This window comes from Pseudopipra pipra, chromosome 1, assembly GCF_036250125.1.
Source record: "Pseudopipra pipra isolate bDixPip1 chromosome 1, bDixPip1.hap1, whole genome shotgun sequence".
In the NCBI taxonomy this organism is placed as follows: Eukaryota; Metazoa; Chordata; class Aves; order Passeriformes; family Pipridae; genus Pseudopipra; species Pseudopipra pipra.
In genome coordinates, this window is record NC_087549.1 from 120,115,280 (window position 1) to 120,131,039 (window position 15,760).

Consider the following 15,760-nt stretch of genomic DNA (forward strand, 5'->3'; position numbering starts at 1 on the left):
AATGACTGTACAGCACGTGATGTCTCAGAACTTCATTAAAAGTAGTCACTATGCTTCCCCAAGCCATAAGGCATGCAACAAAACACCTTTCTTATCTTCAACCTAGTGGAAGTGGAAATGGTGCCGGGTAGAGACAATGCACCTTCATGTAGAAAAGCTGATGGTGATTTGCTTGCATGTCCTTTAATAACATCTGGCAAAACTGGAGCACAAGTTGTGTACACAAGAAAGTGTAAATAGAAGAGTAAGATAACATGTGGGGACTCAGGCAGAATACAATTGCAATATAGACCTCTGTCTACCAGAGATCTACACTAAGGTCAGGCTTATCTCAACTATTTGACATAAAACCTGAACCACTAAACTGTCAGACATTCAAACATGGTGTCATCAGAGAGCCGCAATCAATAACTCTCTTTATTGACCCCTTTAGGGTGAAAAGGGAGAATTGGGTGTGACGGGATTGCCAGGTACAAGAGGACCAATGGGCTCCAAGGTTTGTTAACCAAGTGCTGTGTTTTCAGACATTGGTTTCTAACACTCTGCTGACAGCTGCTTCCCTCATGAATTTGCTGGAAACATTTATCGATATATATCTTTTCTAATACAGCTAAAAAGATATGTTCTGCATCAAGCAAGGTTATGTTCTGTTGTTGGGCTTGGCTGTGTTTTTAGCTTTTCCTAAAAATGTTTTGGTATAAATTATTGTAACTTATTTTTAAAGCATATTCACACATAATTGTATCACACTTGAAAAATGAAGTTCTTAAATATATCTGCAGCATTAAATCATGTCTGCAATGTTTTCTACCCACCTCATAGACTGTGGAGATCATTTTGGCCCTCTACTGAAACTATGCATATGTATTGACAGTAGGATAGAACCACAACTTGGTCTGGATGTTCCAGTATCTGCACATCATTGTCTGTATCATAGACCCTACCTTTAAAAATTTAAACCACAGCATTTTATGGTACTTCAAAAAAATTAGGCAATCAGTTTATTCAAATAAAGGACTAGAAAAAAGAACTGAACACCATTATTTGCTGCATGTTTCTTTAAGAGAAAGATCAGTTTTATATTAATGATCATATTAGATTACTTAAGTATTACTAAAAGATATTCCATGGAGGAAAGAAACCAATAAAACACAAACAAACAAAGCAGAAGAGGAATATTATTGCTAAAATGATTTTAGATTATTAATTGTGGCATCCAATGCTTTATTCATTCTCAGTTACATTTTATTTCACTTGTTTCAATTTTAAAGCAATATCAAATCTGCTGGCTTTACCTGGCTTTTTCACGTTGGCTTTTGGGCTGAGTTGTTGTGCCTCTAACTCATATTTCACAGTTCTGTTTCAGTGCCAATTTTAGGAGCTATAAATATTCATTTGCATTTACAAGTTGATGCAATTAATTATTTGTGCTTCGTTCTTTTTCTTCACTTCAAAGTTTGAAAGTCCGGCTTCTTGGGTGATCTCGAAAGCAAGAAGCATTAAAATATCTATCATTCCCTTTAGGGTTTTCCTGGAACTAGAGGAGAAAAGGTCAGTGTGACAATAAAATAATGTATCATTTAATATTGGGAAACAGTTATGTTAAAAAAAGTAACTGTAGAAATGAGATTGAATTTTGATGAAGTCTAAAGGTCCCACTGAGAAGTGAAAAACAAGTGTAGACAAGAAGCACAGTCTTGTGGCTTGGGCTGGGATGTTGAAGAAGTGAGTTTTACACCCTGTCTTCTTGTGGATGAGTTGTACAGTGAACCTCACTGCAGATTCCTTGTTTGTAGAATGGGTATAATAATCCTTAATTTTTGATCTGGTTTAGTTAGGGATACATGTTTTGGCATGGAGACAGTTTTTACTGTAAGGCATTACTGTGGGACCTGAACTGGGGAATGAAGCCAACTGGAGGAAAAAAATCAAGTTTGGAAGTATTATGTCCAGGAAAGCATGTATTCAAAGAATTATCTTGGGAGAATGAATCCCTTTTTCTACAGGCCTTGCTCTTAATTCTGTTATAATATCAATAATTAACTATATACCTTGCTCTGAAGACCTTACTATATTCTGCTGACTTCAAATAAGACATTGTTACTTGAGAGATATTTTTTACTTCTTAATGGAATAGTAGTAATGAAGCTGTTATCCCCCTGTTATGTCTTTCCAGGGATCCAGAGGTGACAGGGGTGACAAAGGAGTCAAAGGAGACCAGGTAATTTTCTTTTCCAGGTCGCTGTCATCTTCAACTGAATGTGAGTGTGAAGAGCCATGTACTTCTGACAGCAAAAAACCAGAAGTGGCATGGAGGAATGGAGCACAGAAGCATCCTCCTGGGAGGGCAGGAGTGGTGAGGGAAGGCAGTGGTCCCATCTGATGTGAAGGTGGTGGGACAGACTCCATGTCTATGTGTCCCCCAGCCCCAATGGCAGGGGGGGAAGTTAGTGAGTCAGAGGGGGATTTCCCTGGAGGTAACCTCAGTTTCTCCTGGCCTGTGCAGTTCAGAACTGGCAGCATGCCAGAATGCTTTTAGCTGATGATATGCTAATACCAGGAGAGGAAGAAAGGGGAGAGATTCACGTCTTGGTGGTTCTTGCAACTAAGAAAGGAAAAGTAAGCTGCTTTTGATGCAAATGGAGAAATGTCATTCCCAAAGGCAGGCTCTGAGAGTTGTCCAGGTAACAGGGCTGCCTGCAGACAAAAGCATGTTGGGATATCTTTGCCATAGAAGAGGAAGCAGAAAAGCGGAGAATCAGACAGAGGAGTAGCATTACCATACAAAGGGCTTTATTGTAAAATTTTGCTTATAATTCTCCACCTACTGAATCACCTGCAGTGCTAAGTCAATGCGGGGTTTTTTAACTGATATCCATACATGACACTCGTTTTTCTTCCTTCCAAGGAAGGTGCTGCTTTGTGAAAGACCATTACACATTTTCTCATTATTTTTCTCCTTTGACTTCGTAGGGAGAAATAGGCTTCCCTGGAATGCTGGGACAAAAAGTAAGTGTGATGTGTTGGGGAGTTGTGTTAAATGCTAACACGAGGTCAATTAGTGACTTCAGGGACTTCCTGGAAAGGTCTTGCTTGACTCAATGACCAACACTGCTTGGACTTGATCAAATTCTTTAGGTTTTTTAGCTTAGAAAAAAACTCTCAGATTTAGCTGTTTGTCAGTTTTTCTCTTTTTTTCTCCCAGATAATTTGTTCAGTTATAATCTTCCTCTTGTTTAACATATCCAAATACTTGATTATAGATTCATAACTGCTCTAATTGTTTGGGTTTTATTCACTTGAAGCTAGTAAATATTTCCTTCTTGATACTCTGAATTGAAGTGGCTCTACTATAAATAGCAGCGATGGCCCTGATAAGTTCTTATGTCATTGTTTTTCTGTTCTTGAAAAACAAACAAAATTAAGATGTTGGCTTACGGAAAATCTAAAGGAGGATATTTTTTTACATAATCACATGATATATCTGAAATTAAGATAAGAAGATAGCAGATGCTCCTAAGGAGGTTATGAGTGAATTCACCTCCCTTTCCCTGAGTGTCTTTATAACACATGCATCTTAACACCAAAGCAAGATTTTACCAAGGGATCTGACAGTTTTGCTAGCCTTGATTTTCCCAAGTATCTGAACATGTTTCTGATCTCTCCATTTGGCCTCCTCTTTATGAAAGGATTTTTCAGGGATATGTGGGTAAATTGTAAGACATATTTTTTACTTTATGTTTGGTTTAAAATACTGTATTATCATTTTTGATTTTTAAGAAAGAAGGCATCTGATTATCTAGAGGAATTGCGTGAATGAGAGCAATGTCCACCTGTTGTCTTGTATAAGGCAGGTATAATCATGTACTTACATCTTGCTTCCTTCCCTCCATACCCATCAAGGGAGAGATGGGCCCAAAGGGACAATCTGGAGTACCGGGACACAGAGGACCTATAGGAAGACCTGGAAAACGAGGCAAACAAGTAGGACCATGGTGTTTCCTCTTCCTGTGACTCATGGCATCTGTGTGATCGTGACTATGACTGTGTGGTTTATGTTCTTTTACCGTGCACTGTATCACACGGAGAGCGGACAGAAGCTCTAAAACACCTCACACGCAAACACAGGCTACACAAGAGCCTTAGGGCTAGAACCTTACCTATTCCCTGGCCACGCAGCATGGGAAATGTTTTATTTATCCTGGCTTGGTAACACACTCATATAACACAATTTGAGCAGACCTTGAACCCTTCCTTTGAATACTAAGCAACATGCAGCTGTGGTCCCAGACCCATCTGATGGCTAAAGAGCTCAAAATTATGCTGATAGAGCTACATTTTCAGACCTTCAGACGAACTGTAAAGAGTAGGAATCGTGTGTATATTGGATATTGACTCCTCCATTATAGCATTTTCCAAGAAGCAGGTAACAATATTGGTGTAGTTACCTGTTCAAGTCACCAAATGGGCCTCCCTGAGCGCACCTCGCCTTTTGTATTTATTTTAAGCAGTGATATTGGGGGCACAAAAAGGACCAGTTCCTGGTGCTCTGAATTGTCACCTGCAGAGCCTGTTTCTTTCTGCCAACAGGGAAGGGAACCTGTCCTTGCTACACTGATGTGGGTGTCAGCGTACAACTGCTCAGATACAGGAGGCTGTAGATGTGGTTGCCAATGAGCTTACCTGAAAGTATTTTATTTGCAGTCTGATTATGGCCAACACTGCAGTCTGGTTAGGCCCAACACTGCAAAGAGAGGTACATACCTCCTTCACTGTTGCTCTGATTCCATGAGGTAGTATCTGAAGTCGTAGAATAGCCAGTTGGGGGAAAAAATAAAAGTTGGGTGTTAAAGAGGGAATAACAGGTTCCCAAGTAAGGAAGGCATGTATCGTGTAAGTCTGCTAGATGACCCACAAGAAATATTTTTTTGTCCTAGATTTGTCATGCTTTAAAAGTTGATGTGTGACCTTTGCTGGAATTTTTTGGTTTTGCCTTTTTTTTTTTTGGTTAGCTCTGTTCATCTGTTCTGCTAAAGTACTATGCACATAATATCTTTCCACAGCATGAGGCTAAGGGAAGATGCAGTGCCTCCAGATCAACTTGAACACAGCGCACTCCTTACTTGACCTTAGATATTTTGTCACATTACACAGTGCCTTAATCAAAAAGTGGTGACGTAAGGTGTGTCATAATTTAAGGAAACTATCAGTGTGACTAAAAGAAGTCTAGTCTGTCCCCAAACTGGCATTTCCTGTCCCAGGGCTCAGTACACAAATCCCTTTCTGGTGCCCCAAAAGCAATTTCAGCATTGATCTTCTGCATGAAAAGCAGCTTTCCCTCTGGATAAATCAGTGAGCTAGCGATTTCCTTTCTTCTTTTCTAATCCTTTGAAAAAAAATAGAGAGTGGCACTTTAAGGCTCTATGAGTCTGGCTGCCACGTTTAAGTGCCGTAGTTGTTTGTTCAGCTGAGAGGAGAGTTTCCATCAACATGGGGCCATTTCCTGTCTCTTGATCCCGCTGACATGGCTAGATGAAAGCAGCTAAATTAGGAAGGTGTCACTTCCACTTCCATTTTGAGATACTTCTTGATTAGCTCACTGACTTCTTCAACTCTTCCCTGCCTCTGGGCCAGGCTCTTCCAGGAAGTGGGAGTCATAAGTCACAGCCTCACTGCTACTAACTGAGACATAACACCCAAAGCTTTGTAGCTTGGGAATTCACCTTAAGGACCAAGTTTAGGGTTTCAGTCTTGATAAGGAGGAATGACTTAGGGCTTTAGATAATGTTACTTTGAAAGAAAAGAGAGGAATATAAATATTGTCAATGGGAAAAGCTTGTCTGAAAGCCATGGGCACATTTGAAAAAAAACCAAGGCAAAAGCATTTAATATGAACCTCTGCCATTATTATTTAATCTATCTGTGCTAAGCAGGAAAGCATTAAGCAATCATTCCTCCAAAGCAGGAGACCTAGAAAACAGCTCATTTTCAGGCAGCACACATCCGACTGGCGCTGGCTGGCCTCTGCCAAATTGCTGTTGTGTGGGGGAAAGAGATTTCCCACAGTCTTCTTTGGGGCTACAAAACCCTGGTCTGCTAGTTCTGTGTTGTGTAATGTAAGAAGTAATTAGAGATCAGCATCGCTGACATTCACATAAATCCTGGAATATTTTGATGGCACAGAGCTTACCTAATAGGATTAAACAAAGCAAATATTCAATTAGTTCTTTATGGGCCATGGCAAAATTAGCCTTCCCCTGCTGAAATGGTGCAAGTGACATTCAAACGTATACATGGGATATATATACACATATTATATATTACCATATATGCTTTGTTACTCTTAAATTAAACATACAACTGCTCATCATATGCCTCTGAATGCACATTAACCTGGAATGGCACCATCTTCAAGGAAATAATATCCTTTGTCACTAAAAGAAAGCTTACACATTACACATTATTTTTATTATGCTAAATAATGTATGCTGTTACATAAAAATCAACTCAGATATTTTAACTTCAAGCAATGTAATACATTTCTGGAATGAGAAATCCAAGCCTTTGGGAGTATATAGGCAGGAAGATAAATGTAGTTATTTTTAATAAATGTCACCGTATTAAATTCAGGAGCAAAAAATAGGAAGGTGCTGAACAGTTCTATGGTGAAACTTCCAAATGCCTAAGGGTATGATTGCACAAATAAACTCCCATGAGGCAGATCAGGGCTGATTTCACAGAATATTAGCTATTGCACGGTAACTGTGTATAAACTCTTCTACCATAGGTAATTTTACAGTATTTTGACTGCTTGAAAGGGTACCAGGGGGACACCATTTGTCAGTATGGTGTTGCTACACACTATCTTGCACATTATAAAGTCAATCCCTTGCTTGCCTTCTGATGATTCGTTAACACAACTATACCCAGAGTGAAAGTCAAGGAAATATAGGAATCCAGGCATCTAAAGTACTTCTGAAAATAGTGTGGGCTTCAAAGTCATTACTGTGCTTCTGAAAGACTGCATCCTGAGACTGGGAAATGGCACTGTGGCAACCTGACAACTCCTTAGCGATTTTCCTCTTTCTTTCTCAGCTGCACTGATTCCTAGAGAGCTACCAGGGGTAAAAAGGCATCCTTAAAGAAGTGCTATCAAAGGGTTGAATTCAGATCAGGGAGATTCCTGACTCGTCACAGAATGGATCCCTGTGACCATTCATATTTAGGAGCAGGAATCCTGCCTGGGTGTGCCTTTCTGCCTCCATGTAGGAGGGTAGAGCACATCTTCCCAGGTGCTCATGCTGCATGCTTCTGTTGGCAAATGTCTTGGCTTTCTTGAAAGGGAAGACAATGCTGGAAGAGGTTGTGTGTTACTAATACTTTAGCAAATAAATGGATGTCTCCTCTCTTCTAGGGATTAAAGGGAGACATTGGACCTGCAGGTGCCATGGGTCCACCTGGAAGGCCGGGTCCTATTGGCCAGCCAGGCCCTCCTGGACCTTCAGGATTAGGTAAGCAGAAGATGAGGTGATCTGAAGGGTGTCCCTGGCACATCAGCCCCTCCTGACACATCACATACACATAGGCCCCTCTGCAAAAAGTGCTGCAGGGCTTGATTGGCTTCTCCATCAATGGCAAGGAGAGGATTTCTCCTGAAGGTCTTGTCCATTATAATGAGTCTATACCTTATTTTAAAGCTTACTTTATGGCTTCTGATGTTTCAAATAAAACAAAAATTAAAGACTATGTGGTTCTTGTGGGACTTTGGTAGATGAGGAGGCAGCCTTGGAGAGGCTAGGTAATCTCCATCATAAAAGGTCTGCTCCTTCTCCAGATATCCTAGCTTACAGTGAAAGATCGTGATTTCTGATGAGCCAGGACATACTCACCCTGTGCAGCTCTGTAAAAGGAAAACAGATAAGACCCAAGTCACAATGGCATTAAGGAAAGAAGGAAAGAGAAGAGAAAGGGATAGGAGTCAAAGAGGAAAAAAGGACAATGGGAAAAAACTCTGTCTTTAATTAAATGCTGGAGGCCTATGTTCACTGCAATTGTGCATGTTGTAGAAATCATGAGAAAAACTGTGTAACTGATAATAGTACAGACTAAAGCTGTGCATGCACAGGAACTCTGGGCATGTTGTGAGACCACGCACAGGCATGAAGGACAATCCATGACCCACAGTGTATAGTGACAGTGAACCCTCAGGTGTATTTTCACCCCAGATATACACTAAAATATCTGAAAAGAAAAGCAAACCCAGTTGGAAACTACTGTTGCTTCAAATGTACAACAGCTGTTTGTAGTGCAGCTGATCTGTTCAATGTTCCCTTCCATTTTGCTTTTTTCCTTTTTCATTCCCTTGCTTTCATCAGTGGACAGGATGTTTCTTGTGGTGGTGTGGAAATGGTAATCCCACAAAGCTGGGAGCAGCTTCAGAGTCTTCATATATCTCGTGTCTCCCACTATGAAACATCTTTGCTTGAGTAAATTAGCTGGGAGTTTTCACCATGCTGATGGGAAGGCAGCCAGGACCTTGAGATTACTTTTAAAGACTTTATTCAATCTACAGAAAGTTTATGTGTCAGGCTTGTTAATCTTTTTCCTCTAGAATATAAATTCTGATACTAAAAGACATTTATGTAATGATGTCACTGTCTGCAGTATGAATATATTGGCTCTTAGTCTAATTTTGCAGAACAGTGCATCCTTGCCAAAGTTTGAAAGTCAAAAAACAATTTTTAATGTTTAATTGTAGAACTTCTGTATTTCTAGATGGGTTTTCCTGTACAGAAACCTCTGTAACAGCACTGCTTAAGTGGTTGTACAAATACACAAGTCCAAAGGGTTGTAGATGTATACAGAGACTGACTCTACAAAACTTGGTGCACAGACACTGTAATCTGTGTCTTCATCCGGTCCTGAATTTCTGTAGTTTCAAACAGGTTGACATTTATTCTTGACTAATGTTCTCTCTCTTCTTCTCTAAAACTGGTAGAAAAATTTAAAAGGCTGAGATAATCTGAAATAAAATGACTGTGGTACAAACTGGGATCTTTTTCCTGAAGTACTGGAATTAGTGGTTCTGGTAATCCCCCCCCTCAGTTCCCACTGGATTTGGTGGGGCATGTGCATGTATGAAAACCTGGTAATTTTATATATCCACCTGACCTGTACTTTTCCCATTAAGGCTGTGTTTGTGTTTTGTGTATTAACTTCATAACAGGACAACCTGGTACTTTGCTTCCTAGGGCAATTTGCAATAGGACCAAAGGGGGAAAGGGGACTTCCAGGGCCCCCAGGGAGATGTCTCTGCAGAAACCCACAACATATGAGTAACCCGTCATATGAGGAATCTGTGTTTGGACACAGCTATCCAAAAGTTCCTGCGGTAAGCAGATTTTCTGGGAGGGGATATGAGTGGTCCTTAAGTGCTTTTATTGTAAGAGGTCATGTACTCACTAACATCTTGGGTTTAACATGGAAGATGTCTGTATGTGGGAAATGTGTGATTTCTAGTATACAAAACCTCTGAGATCCAGGTGGTGCGAAAGACTTTGGTCTCATAACTGGTCTGAGGGTTCTATGATTCATGTGCTGAAATGCAGCTGTTTCAAACCATCAGTAAGGTAGCACATGTTTAGAAATCCCTTTCAAGCCTGAGGATTCTCTCTTTCATCTAGTACTGTACATATATAATCGGCTATTTTTACTTCATTAATTTTTTTATTTTATTTTTATTTCATTAAATCGAAATTTCAAGATTGGTCAGTTTCTTGTTTATTAGTTTGTTTGTTTTAATATCTTCTTCTACAAAGAAGGTGATTTCAGAATTGAATATTGGGGTCAAGTAGTGAGCATATACAATAGAACTTTCTACCAAAGTATAGACCGTCTACCTTGAAACAAAAGGAATTTCCACAAACCATGGGAATCAGATTTCTGAACTCCTGTCTGTAGACATACGCTTTATGTAGCTAATTTCCATCTCTAGCCGTGAAAACATTTTTATGAGCAAGTTGGACAAAATACTTTAAAGAACAAGGCATTGGTGAAAAGTGAAATCTCTGATTTCTCTGGGCTTTGTAAATACTATTTATGTAATTTTCCTTCATCTAGGCCCTGCCTTATTATTCTGTGCATTGTAGCATTTAGACAGCAACGAAGATGTTACCTTGCTGCTGTGTATCAGCATAGCCCAGCCACTCCACTCCTGCAAGTGGAAATTGTGCAGTGTCTGGTTGTCTATGAATGTCAATAAGCAGCAGTTAGCTTAGTTAACATCTCCATTCACGTTATCAGAAAGCTGTTACAGTGTGTGAAAGGGACATACTAACAACACTGTCCATTAAACTGGGTCACTGAAGTCAGTCTTTGCATGACTGCATTGCAAGTCTTGCAAGCTGCTCCCACCCTCGGCAGTGTTGCATTACAAAACTGTGAGGAAAGTGCTGAAATAAAGGTGCATATGACATCACACCGCATGCTATTGCAGAAAAACTGTTGTACTTCGCAGCCTGTAGAACTCCTAGGAAAAGGTATAAGGCTCACAATATTATTTGTAGGTCTTACTACCCTCCTTCTCGCACGGTTTCATACTAGATCTTAAAAGATAGTAAAGAGAGTGTAACTACCTAAAATAAAAGTACCATAAGCTACTGCTATGAGCCCTCATATGATGATGATTGAATACTATTTTGTTCTCAGGAATGTGGGATGGCAAAGAGGCAAGGCCTAGCTCTGGAAGTGGACCACTTGCAGAGCAGTGTTCCCTCTTCTCCTGCCCACCCTATTTGTTTTACCTCCTCCAGTGTAAAGAGTAGGAACTTTTATTTATTTTGTTTATTGTTTATTCTGTTCAGATCCCCATGTAGCAGCTTTGAAGCCTGTCTTGTACCACTTGAAAACTATTGTCAAGTGGTATTGTCAGGATTTCCATAGCTGAACATGAAAAAGACACAGAGATGGTGCTCTGTGCCCCAATCCCTGTGTCCCAGAGTTTGCCAAAGCAGCAACCAGCTGCAGCACATCCTCGGTGCCATCACCCATGCACCCGCCAGCTCCTCCAATGCCAGCACTGCCAGAGGAGCACAGAGACTGAGAAACACAGTGCTGTTTTTCTGTCACTGGCTACGGTTCATTCTGTTTTTTAAATCTTTTGCAATTTCAAAGGCCAGTAACTGTAACAGAGAGTTTCAGAGAGCACAGATCTGCTATTGATTTCAAGAGAAATGGAAGCTCTGGGGCTGGGCCGTGAGCTCCTGAACGCAATTACAGAATCATTTCTTTGCTGACTTCCTATTTCTTTGCTTTCTTTCATTCAAGCTGAAGGCATTTTTATTCAATGCTTATTTAATGAAATTGGCCTTTGTCCAGAGCTATGGAATTATTCTGTTATGTAAAAATTTCAGAGTAATTTGTTTTTAAAAGAGCCAGTTCTGTTTATGCTGGTGGGAGTCAGACTCAACCCTAAATCCATTTTGCTCAGAAGCATTCTTGCTTTTTCTTAATTTAAAAATGGTTTGAATCTTGCAAAAATTAAATTGATTAAGCTGCTTTGGAAGAGAAGCAGCTTCCTTCTCTAAGAAGAGACTGTGTTCTAATGCCTTTTACATCCAATTTCACATGAGACATTAAAAAATGGGTAGAGAGCAGCTTGTCCTGATTTTTCCATTTTGAACTGATTTTTTTGGTTTAATTGAAGACTTCGCTCTAGAAAAAATATATGCTATAAAGAAACATGCATTTTAATGCAAATTAAATCTAAACAAAGTAGCAAAATATAAGTGAAGGTTGTCTTGAGCCATGTATCATTTAATTTGTAGTGAGCATGTCTTAAATAGTTGTAGATAAACCCACAAAAAGCACTTGTGCCCCTATGGATTTTGCAATTGTTCCAGCATCAAACCATTTGAGCACCTGACAGTTCTTCTCAGCAATGACTGTGCACAGGTATTTGAATGATCCTTATCTGTGGATATTCATTTTGAAATTGGGGCCATCGGAGTCATAGCTGGGTGCTCAGAGAAGACCATTCGCCTTTGGAAACTTGGATCTCTTCTTACCAGGAGCCTCTTGTGGTCTGGCAGTCCATGGGTGTAAGTTCTCACACCATCCTGTTTCAGAAGACAATCAAACCATTTTTCTGTGTAATTATTTACCTATTTGCAGATTCATATGCCAGTTGACAAAACTCAGTTCTGTGACAATCAAAAACACTTCTTGAGAGGGTTACCAATCACCTCTTTTTCTGTGCCCCAGATTTTTGTGGTGAATAATCAAGAAGAATTGGACCGGTTAAACACTGAAAATGCCTTAGCTTTTAGAAGAGATCAGAGATCTTTGTATTTCAAGGATACCTTTGGATGGCTCCCAGTCCAGGTGAAAATATGGTCTCAGAAAACTCGTGAGTGTATATTTCATTTTGAAATACAGAACATACTTCTGTACTTAAGGTGTCATACAAAATCAATTAAAGAAATTGAGAAAAAGCTCATTTTTCAGTAGTGCCACAAATGTACATAATTCTGGGAATTTTGTTCACAGGAGTCTTAAATACTGAGGCATTAACTCAGCACTCTTGCAGGTTTTGCTGACCTCTCTTTGAACCAGGTTCCACTGGTGAACAAACTGGGGCAGAGTTTGGGGAATTAAGGTAGTAAAGACCCTTTTTTATTTAGTACAAAATAAGGCAAAGTTCACTAGGGTACAAAGAACATAAACCCTGCAAACCAAACCTACATATTTCCTTGTTGCTTCAAGGAGCTAAGTCAAGTCCCACTGAAATCAGCAGCAGGATCCTTCCTGTATCCACCAGACTTTGAATCAGATTCTGTATAAACTCTGTGAACCACCAACTAGCAGGATATGAAAACCCAGTTGTGGGATGTGCCTCCCATAGCCCTTCAACTCTGCTTGCTAGCCAGGTTGCTCCTGGTCTGATTCAGTAACCACTGTGTGTTTGTTTGGTCAGCTCACCCCTTTCTATCCTGTGGATTACCGCTTTGAGGAGAGTGGTACCTGTGGAGATGGGATCGTACAGGACGGGGAAGAGTGTGACGATGGCAATGCAGTTGTGACCGATGACTGTATAAGTAAGTTACAGTGCATCAAGAGAGGCTTCTTTCTACCAGGGAAGGTGCATTAGTTGTTCCTACAGGGTTCTGTGTAGATTACACAAGCATTTCACTCAGGAGAGCTTGTGGTTTGTGAATCAGGCACAGGGAAAGGGGGGCACAATGGCCACAGTGTGAAAACTGAGGTCTTTCATGTATGTGGATGGGACACACCAGCACAAGACAGAGATGGCAACAGGTACTTCTCACACATCCTCACAGAGGACTGTGTACCTTACTGAGCAGAGGTATCTGCAGTCAGAGCGAAACCACTGCATTTCAGGGGCCAAATTCAGCAGCTGGTTTACATATACACTTTCCCCAGGGACTGCCAGCTCTCTGTCTAAAAGATGTAGCATACCTTTGCAGCGCACCACAACCCTTGGGATAGACACTGAAGCTGGCTGTGTCTTACAGTAAACTAGATCCTGGGTCTAGAAGCACTGCTTTGGATCTTGTTATTCACTTGCATGGGGAACATGTTAGCCCGCTACCTTCACCATTAGGCTTATACAACATTTAATTCTTGTCTACTCAATCTTCCTTCTATTTTGCTGGGTTTGGATAGCAAAGAGCATATAAGCATTCAAGCAGCTTCTCCCCCTCAGTTACTTTTATGGCTTGAATCCTTCCCCAGAGCACAGCACTACACCTTCCCCACATAGCAGGTTTGGTACTCTTCTGATTCTAGCAAAGGGATGCTTTTTCACATGTCAGAACAGTGTCAGCCAACATTGAAAGATGCTATTTTTTATTTATATATCCCTCCATTTTTTAGCCTGACTTTGAAAATCGAGTGTATGCAGCCATGCTCTGTGTGAGTTTCTCCATCCACCTGTCCATCACCACCCTCCCCCTTATAACTCAAGAATCCCAGCCAACTTCTCAGTGACAACGGGAGTGAGATTTCAAATGCAGTTCAGTCACAACAGGCATAGGGAGACATATAAATAAAAGCTCCTCTAAGTTTGCTTGACTGCAGAGTAATACAGAGAGAGGGAGAGCAGGATCTGTCCAGTCTCCAGATATGAGAAAATGATTCAATTAGAATTTGCAGTCAACTGTGGGGAACAACCATGTGGGAAAATAGTGCTCATTAGTTCTAGTGCCTGCAAAATTGTATATTGTGTGTCTGAGAGCACATCATGTTCTCTGTGCTACGTGCTGGGCAATTGAGGCCTTGCAATACATAGGTTTCTGACATTGATGTGACCCAAAGAGTAATCATTAAGTCACTTGGAAATGAGCACATTGTCATCATTCTTCTCTTGGGACTGAACCAAAAGAAAAAGGCTAACCAAATGTTAAGTGCATTTAATTGTAAAATAGGCTCGTCGGTCTTAGAAGCATTAATTTCTAACAAACACATCCTTGGTGCAAATAATTAATCATTTCTATTTGTAAATAACCCACTTTAACTCTCATAAATTCCCTATTCCTGAGTGTCCTTTCAATCCTTTGCTTAATAGCGATGGATTTTCCCAGAAGATGTCAAAGGCATTTTAACTAAATGAGTTTGTTCAAGTTGTGAAGTCATTCTCAATATGCCAAAGACATCAAAAGCAAAGCCCTATTGCTAAAATGGCAAAATTTCCCCAAAATTAGTGCAGCCTACATGTCAGTCACCATGAAAAAATGTCACAAGTCTGACTCACGTTCAGTAGGAGTCAACAGAGGGAAAACCACATTTTTACTGATCAATACATACCATTTTTTTTTTTATAGACAGGCACTAGGTCTGCATAATTCTGTTCACAGTGGGAACTCACAGTAGACATATATAGATATTGTGCAATATTGGGGAAAGGTCTGGGATGGGATTTTCAAACCACTTAATGACCTCAGAGTATTTTTTTTTTTGAGACTGGGACCCCCTCCAGGTCATTTATGTTAACTGTATTTGATGTTTCCCTTAACTTGTTTTGATAGTAATTATCTAAGGCAATAATAAGTTTTAAAATAAATGCTGTTGTAATTGGTGATTCTGTAGTAATTATTTTTAGTATTTATTCATTCTTTCTCTTGGTCATTGAAATTAGGCTAAAAAAAGCTCATTCTTTGTAGTGAAGAATATTGCTTCTCCTAAGACAGTCCTTACAGGACTTGTTTAATACTTAACTCTTAAAAATCTAGTTCCACTTACTTTACCTGTTCCTTTTACATATGAAGAGCCTTGAAGGTGTTTCTTTCTTTGCTTTTCACTAGGATGCCGCCGTGCTTACTGTGGAGATGGCTACAGGCATGAGGGGGTTGAAGACTGTGATGGGAAGGATTTTGGATATTTGACATGTAGAACATACCTCCCTGGGTATGTATGAGAGGGTTTTAGCTTTGATTTTGGGTTTTTCTTCGTTAGTTGGTTGGTTAGTTGGGGGTTTTTTTTGTGTTTGGTTTTTTGGTTTTTGCGTGTGTGTTTTCTTTCTTTTTTCTCTTTGCTAGCTTTAAAACAGAGTAGTATCATCCACTTAAACCTTGTTCTACTGGGACCACTACAGGCAGGGGGAGAAGAAAGGGTCTATCAAATTATTTCTGCATATCATTGACTTTAAGGGCTAAATCTCATTTCTTAGTAATAAGCATATGCTTCTTACTGTACAAAATGAATGAAGATCACATAGACATATATATGCCCATTTCTTGCCAAG

General features: G+C 40.0%; 2 protein-coding genes across 5 annotated transcripts in view; one reads left to right on the plus strand and one right to left on the minus strand.

Moving 5' to 3' along the window:
• Positions 1-15,760, plus strand: part of COLQ (collagen like tail subunit of asymmetric acetylcholinesterase) — a 43,439-nt gene that overhangs the window by 23,089 nt on the left and 4,590 nt on the right. For 2 of the 4 annotated variants that reach the window (XM_064674016.1, XM_064674005.1), the window contains exons 7-16: positions 434-496; positions 1,525-1,551; positions 2,177-2,221; positions 2,974-3,009; positions 3,904-3,984; positions 7,415-7,511; positions 9,252-9,391; positions 12,262-12,381; positions 12,974-13,094; positions 15,321-15,423. In XM_064674016.1, the coding sequence (XP_064530086.1) occupies positions 434-496; positions 1,525-1,551; positions 2,177-2,221; positions 2,974-3,009; positions 3,904-3,984; positions 7,415-7,511; positions 9,252-9,391; positions 12,262-12,381; positions 12,974-13,094; positions 15,321-15,423 (833 nt within the window). Of the gene's footprint in view, positions 1-433; positions 497-1,524; positions 1,552-2,176; positions 2,222-2,973; positions 3,010-3,903; positions 3,985-7,414; positions 7,512-9,251; positions 9,392-12,261; positions 12,407-12,973; positions 13,095-15,320; positions 15,424-15,760 lie in introns of those variants that run through there. The other 2 variants (XR_010434842.1, XM_064674025.1) reach the window with 2 other exon arrangements.
• The window catches only part of PLEKHA8 (pleckstrin homology domain containing A8), a 54,728-nt gene continuing 45,414 nt past the window's right edge, over positions 6,447-15,760 (minus strand). The window contains exon 14 of the mRNA XM_064673922.1: positions 6,447-12,116. Coding sequence (XP_064529992.1) covers positions 11,982-12,116 — 135 coding nt within the window. The 3' untranslated portion in view covers positions 6,447-11,981. The remainder of the gene's footprint in view (positions 12,117-15,760) is intronic.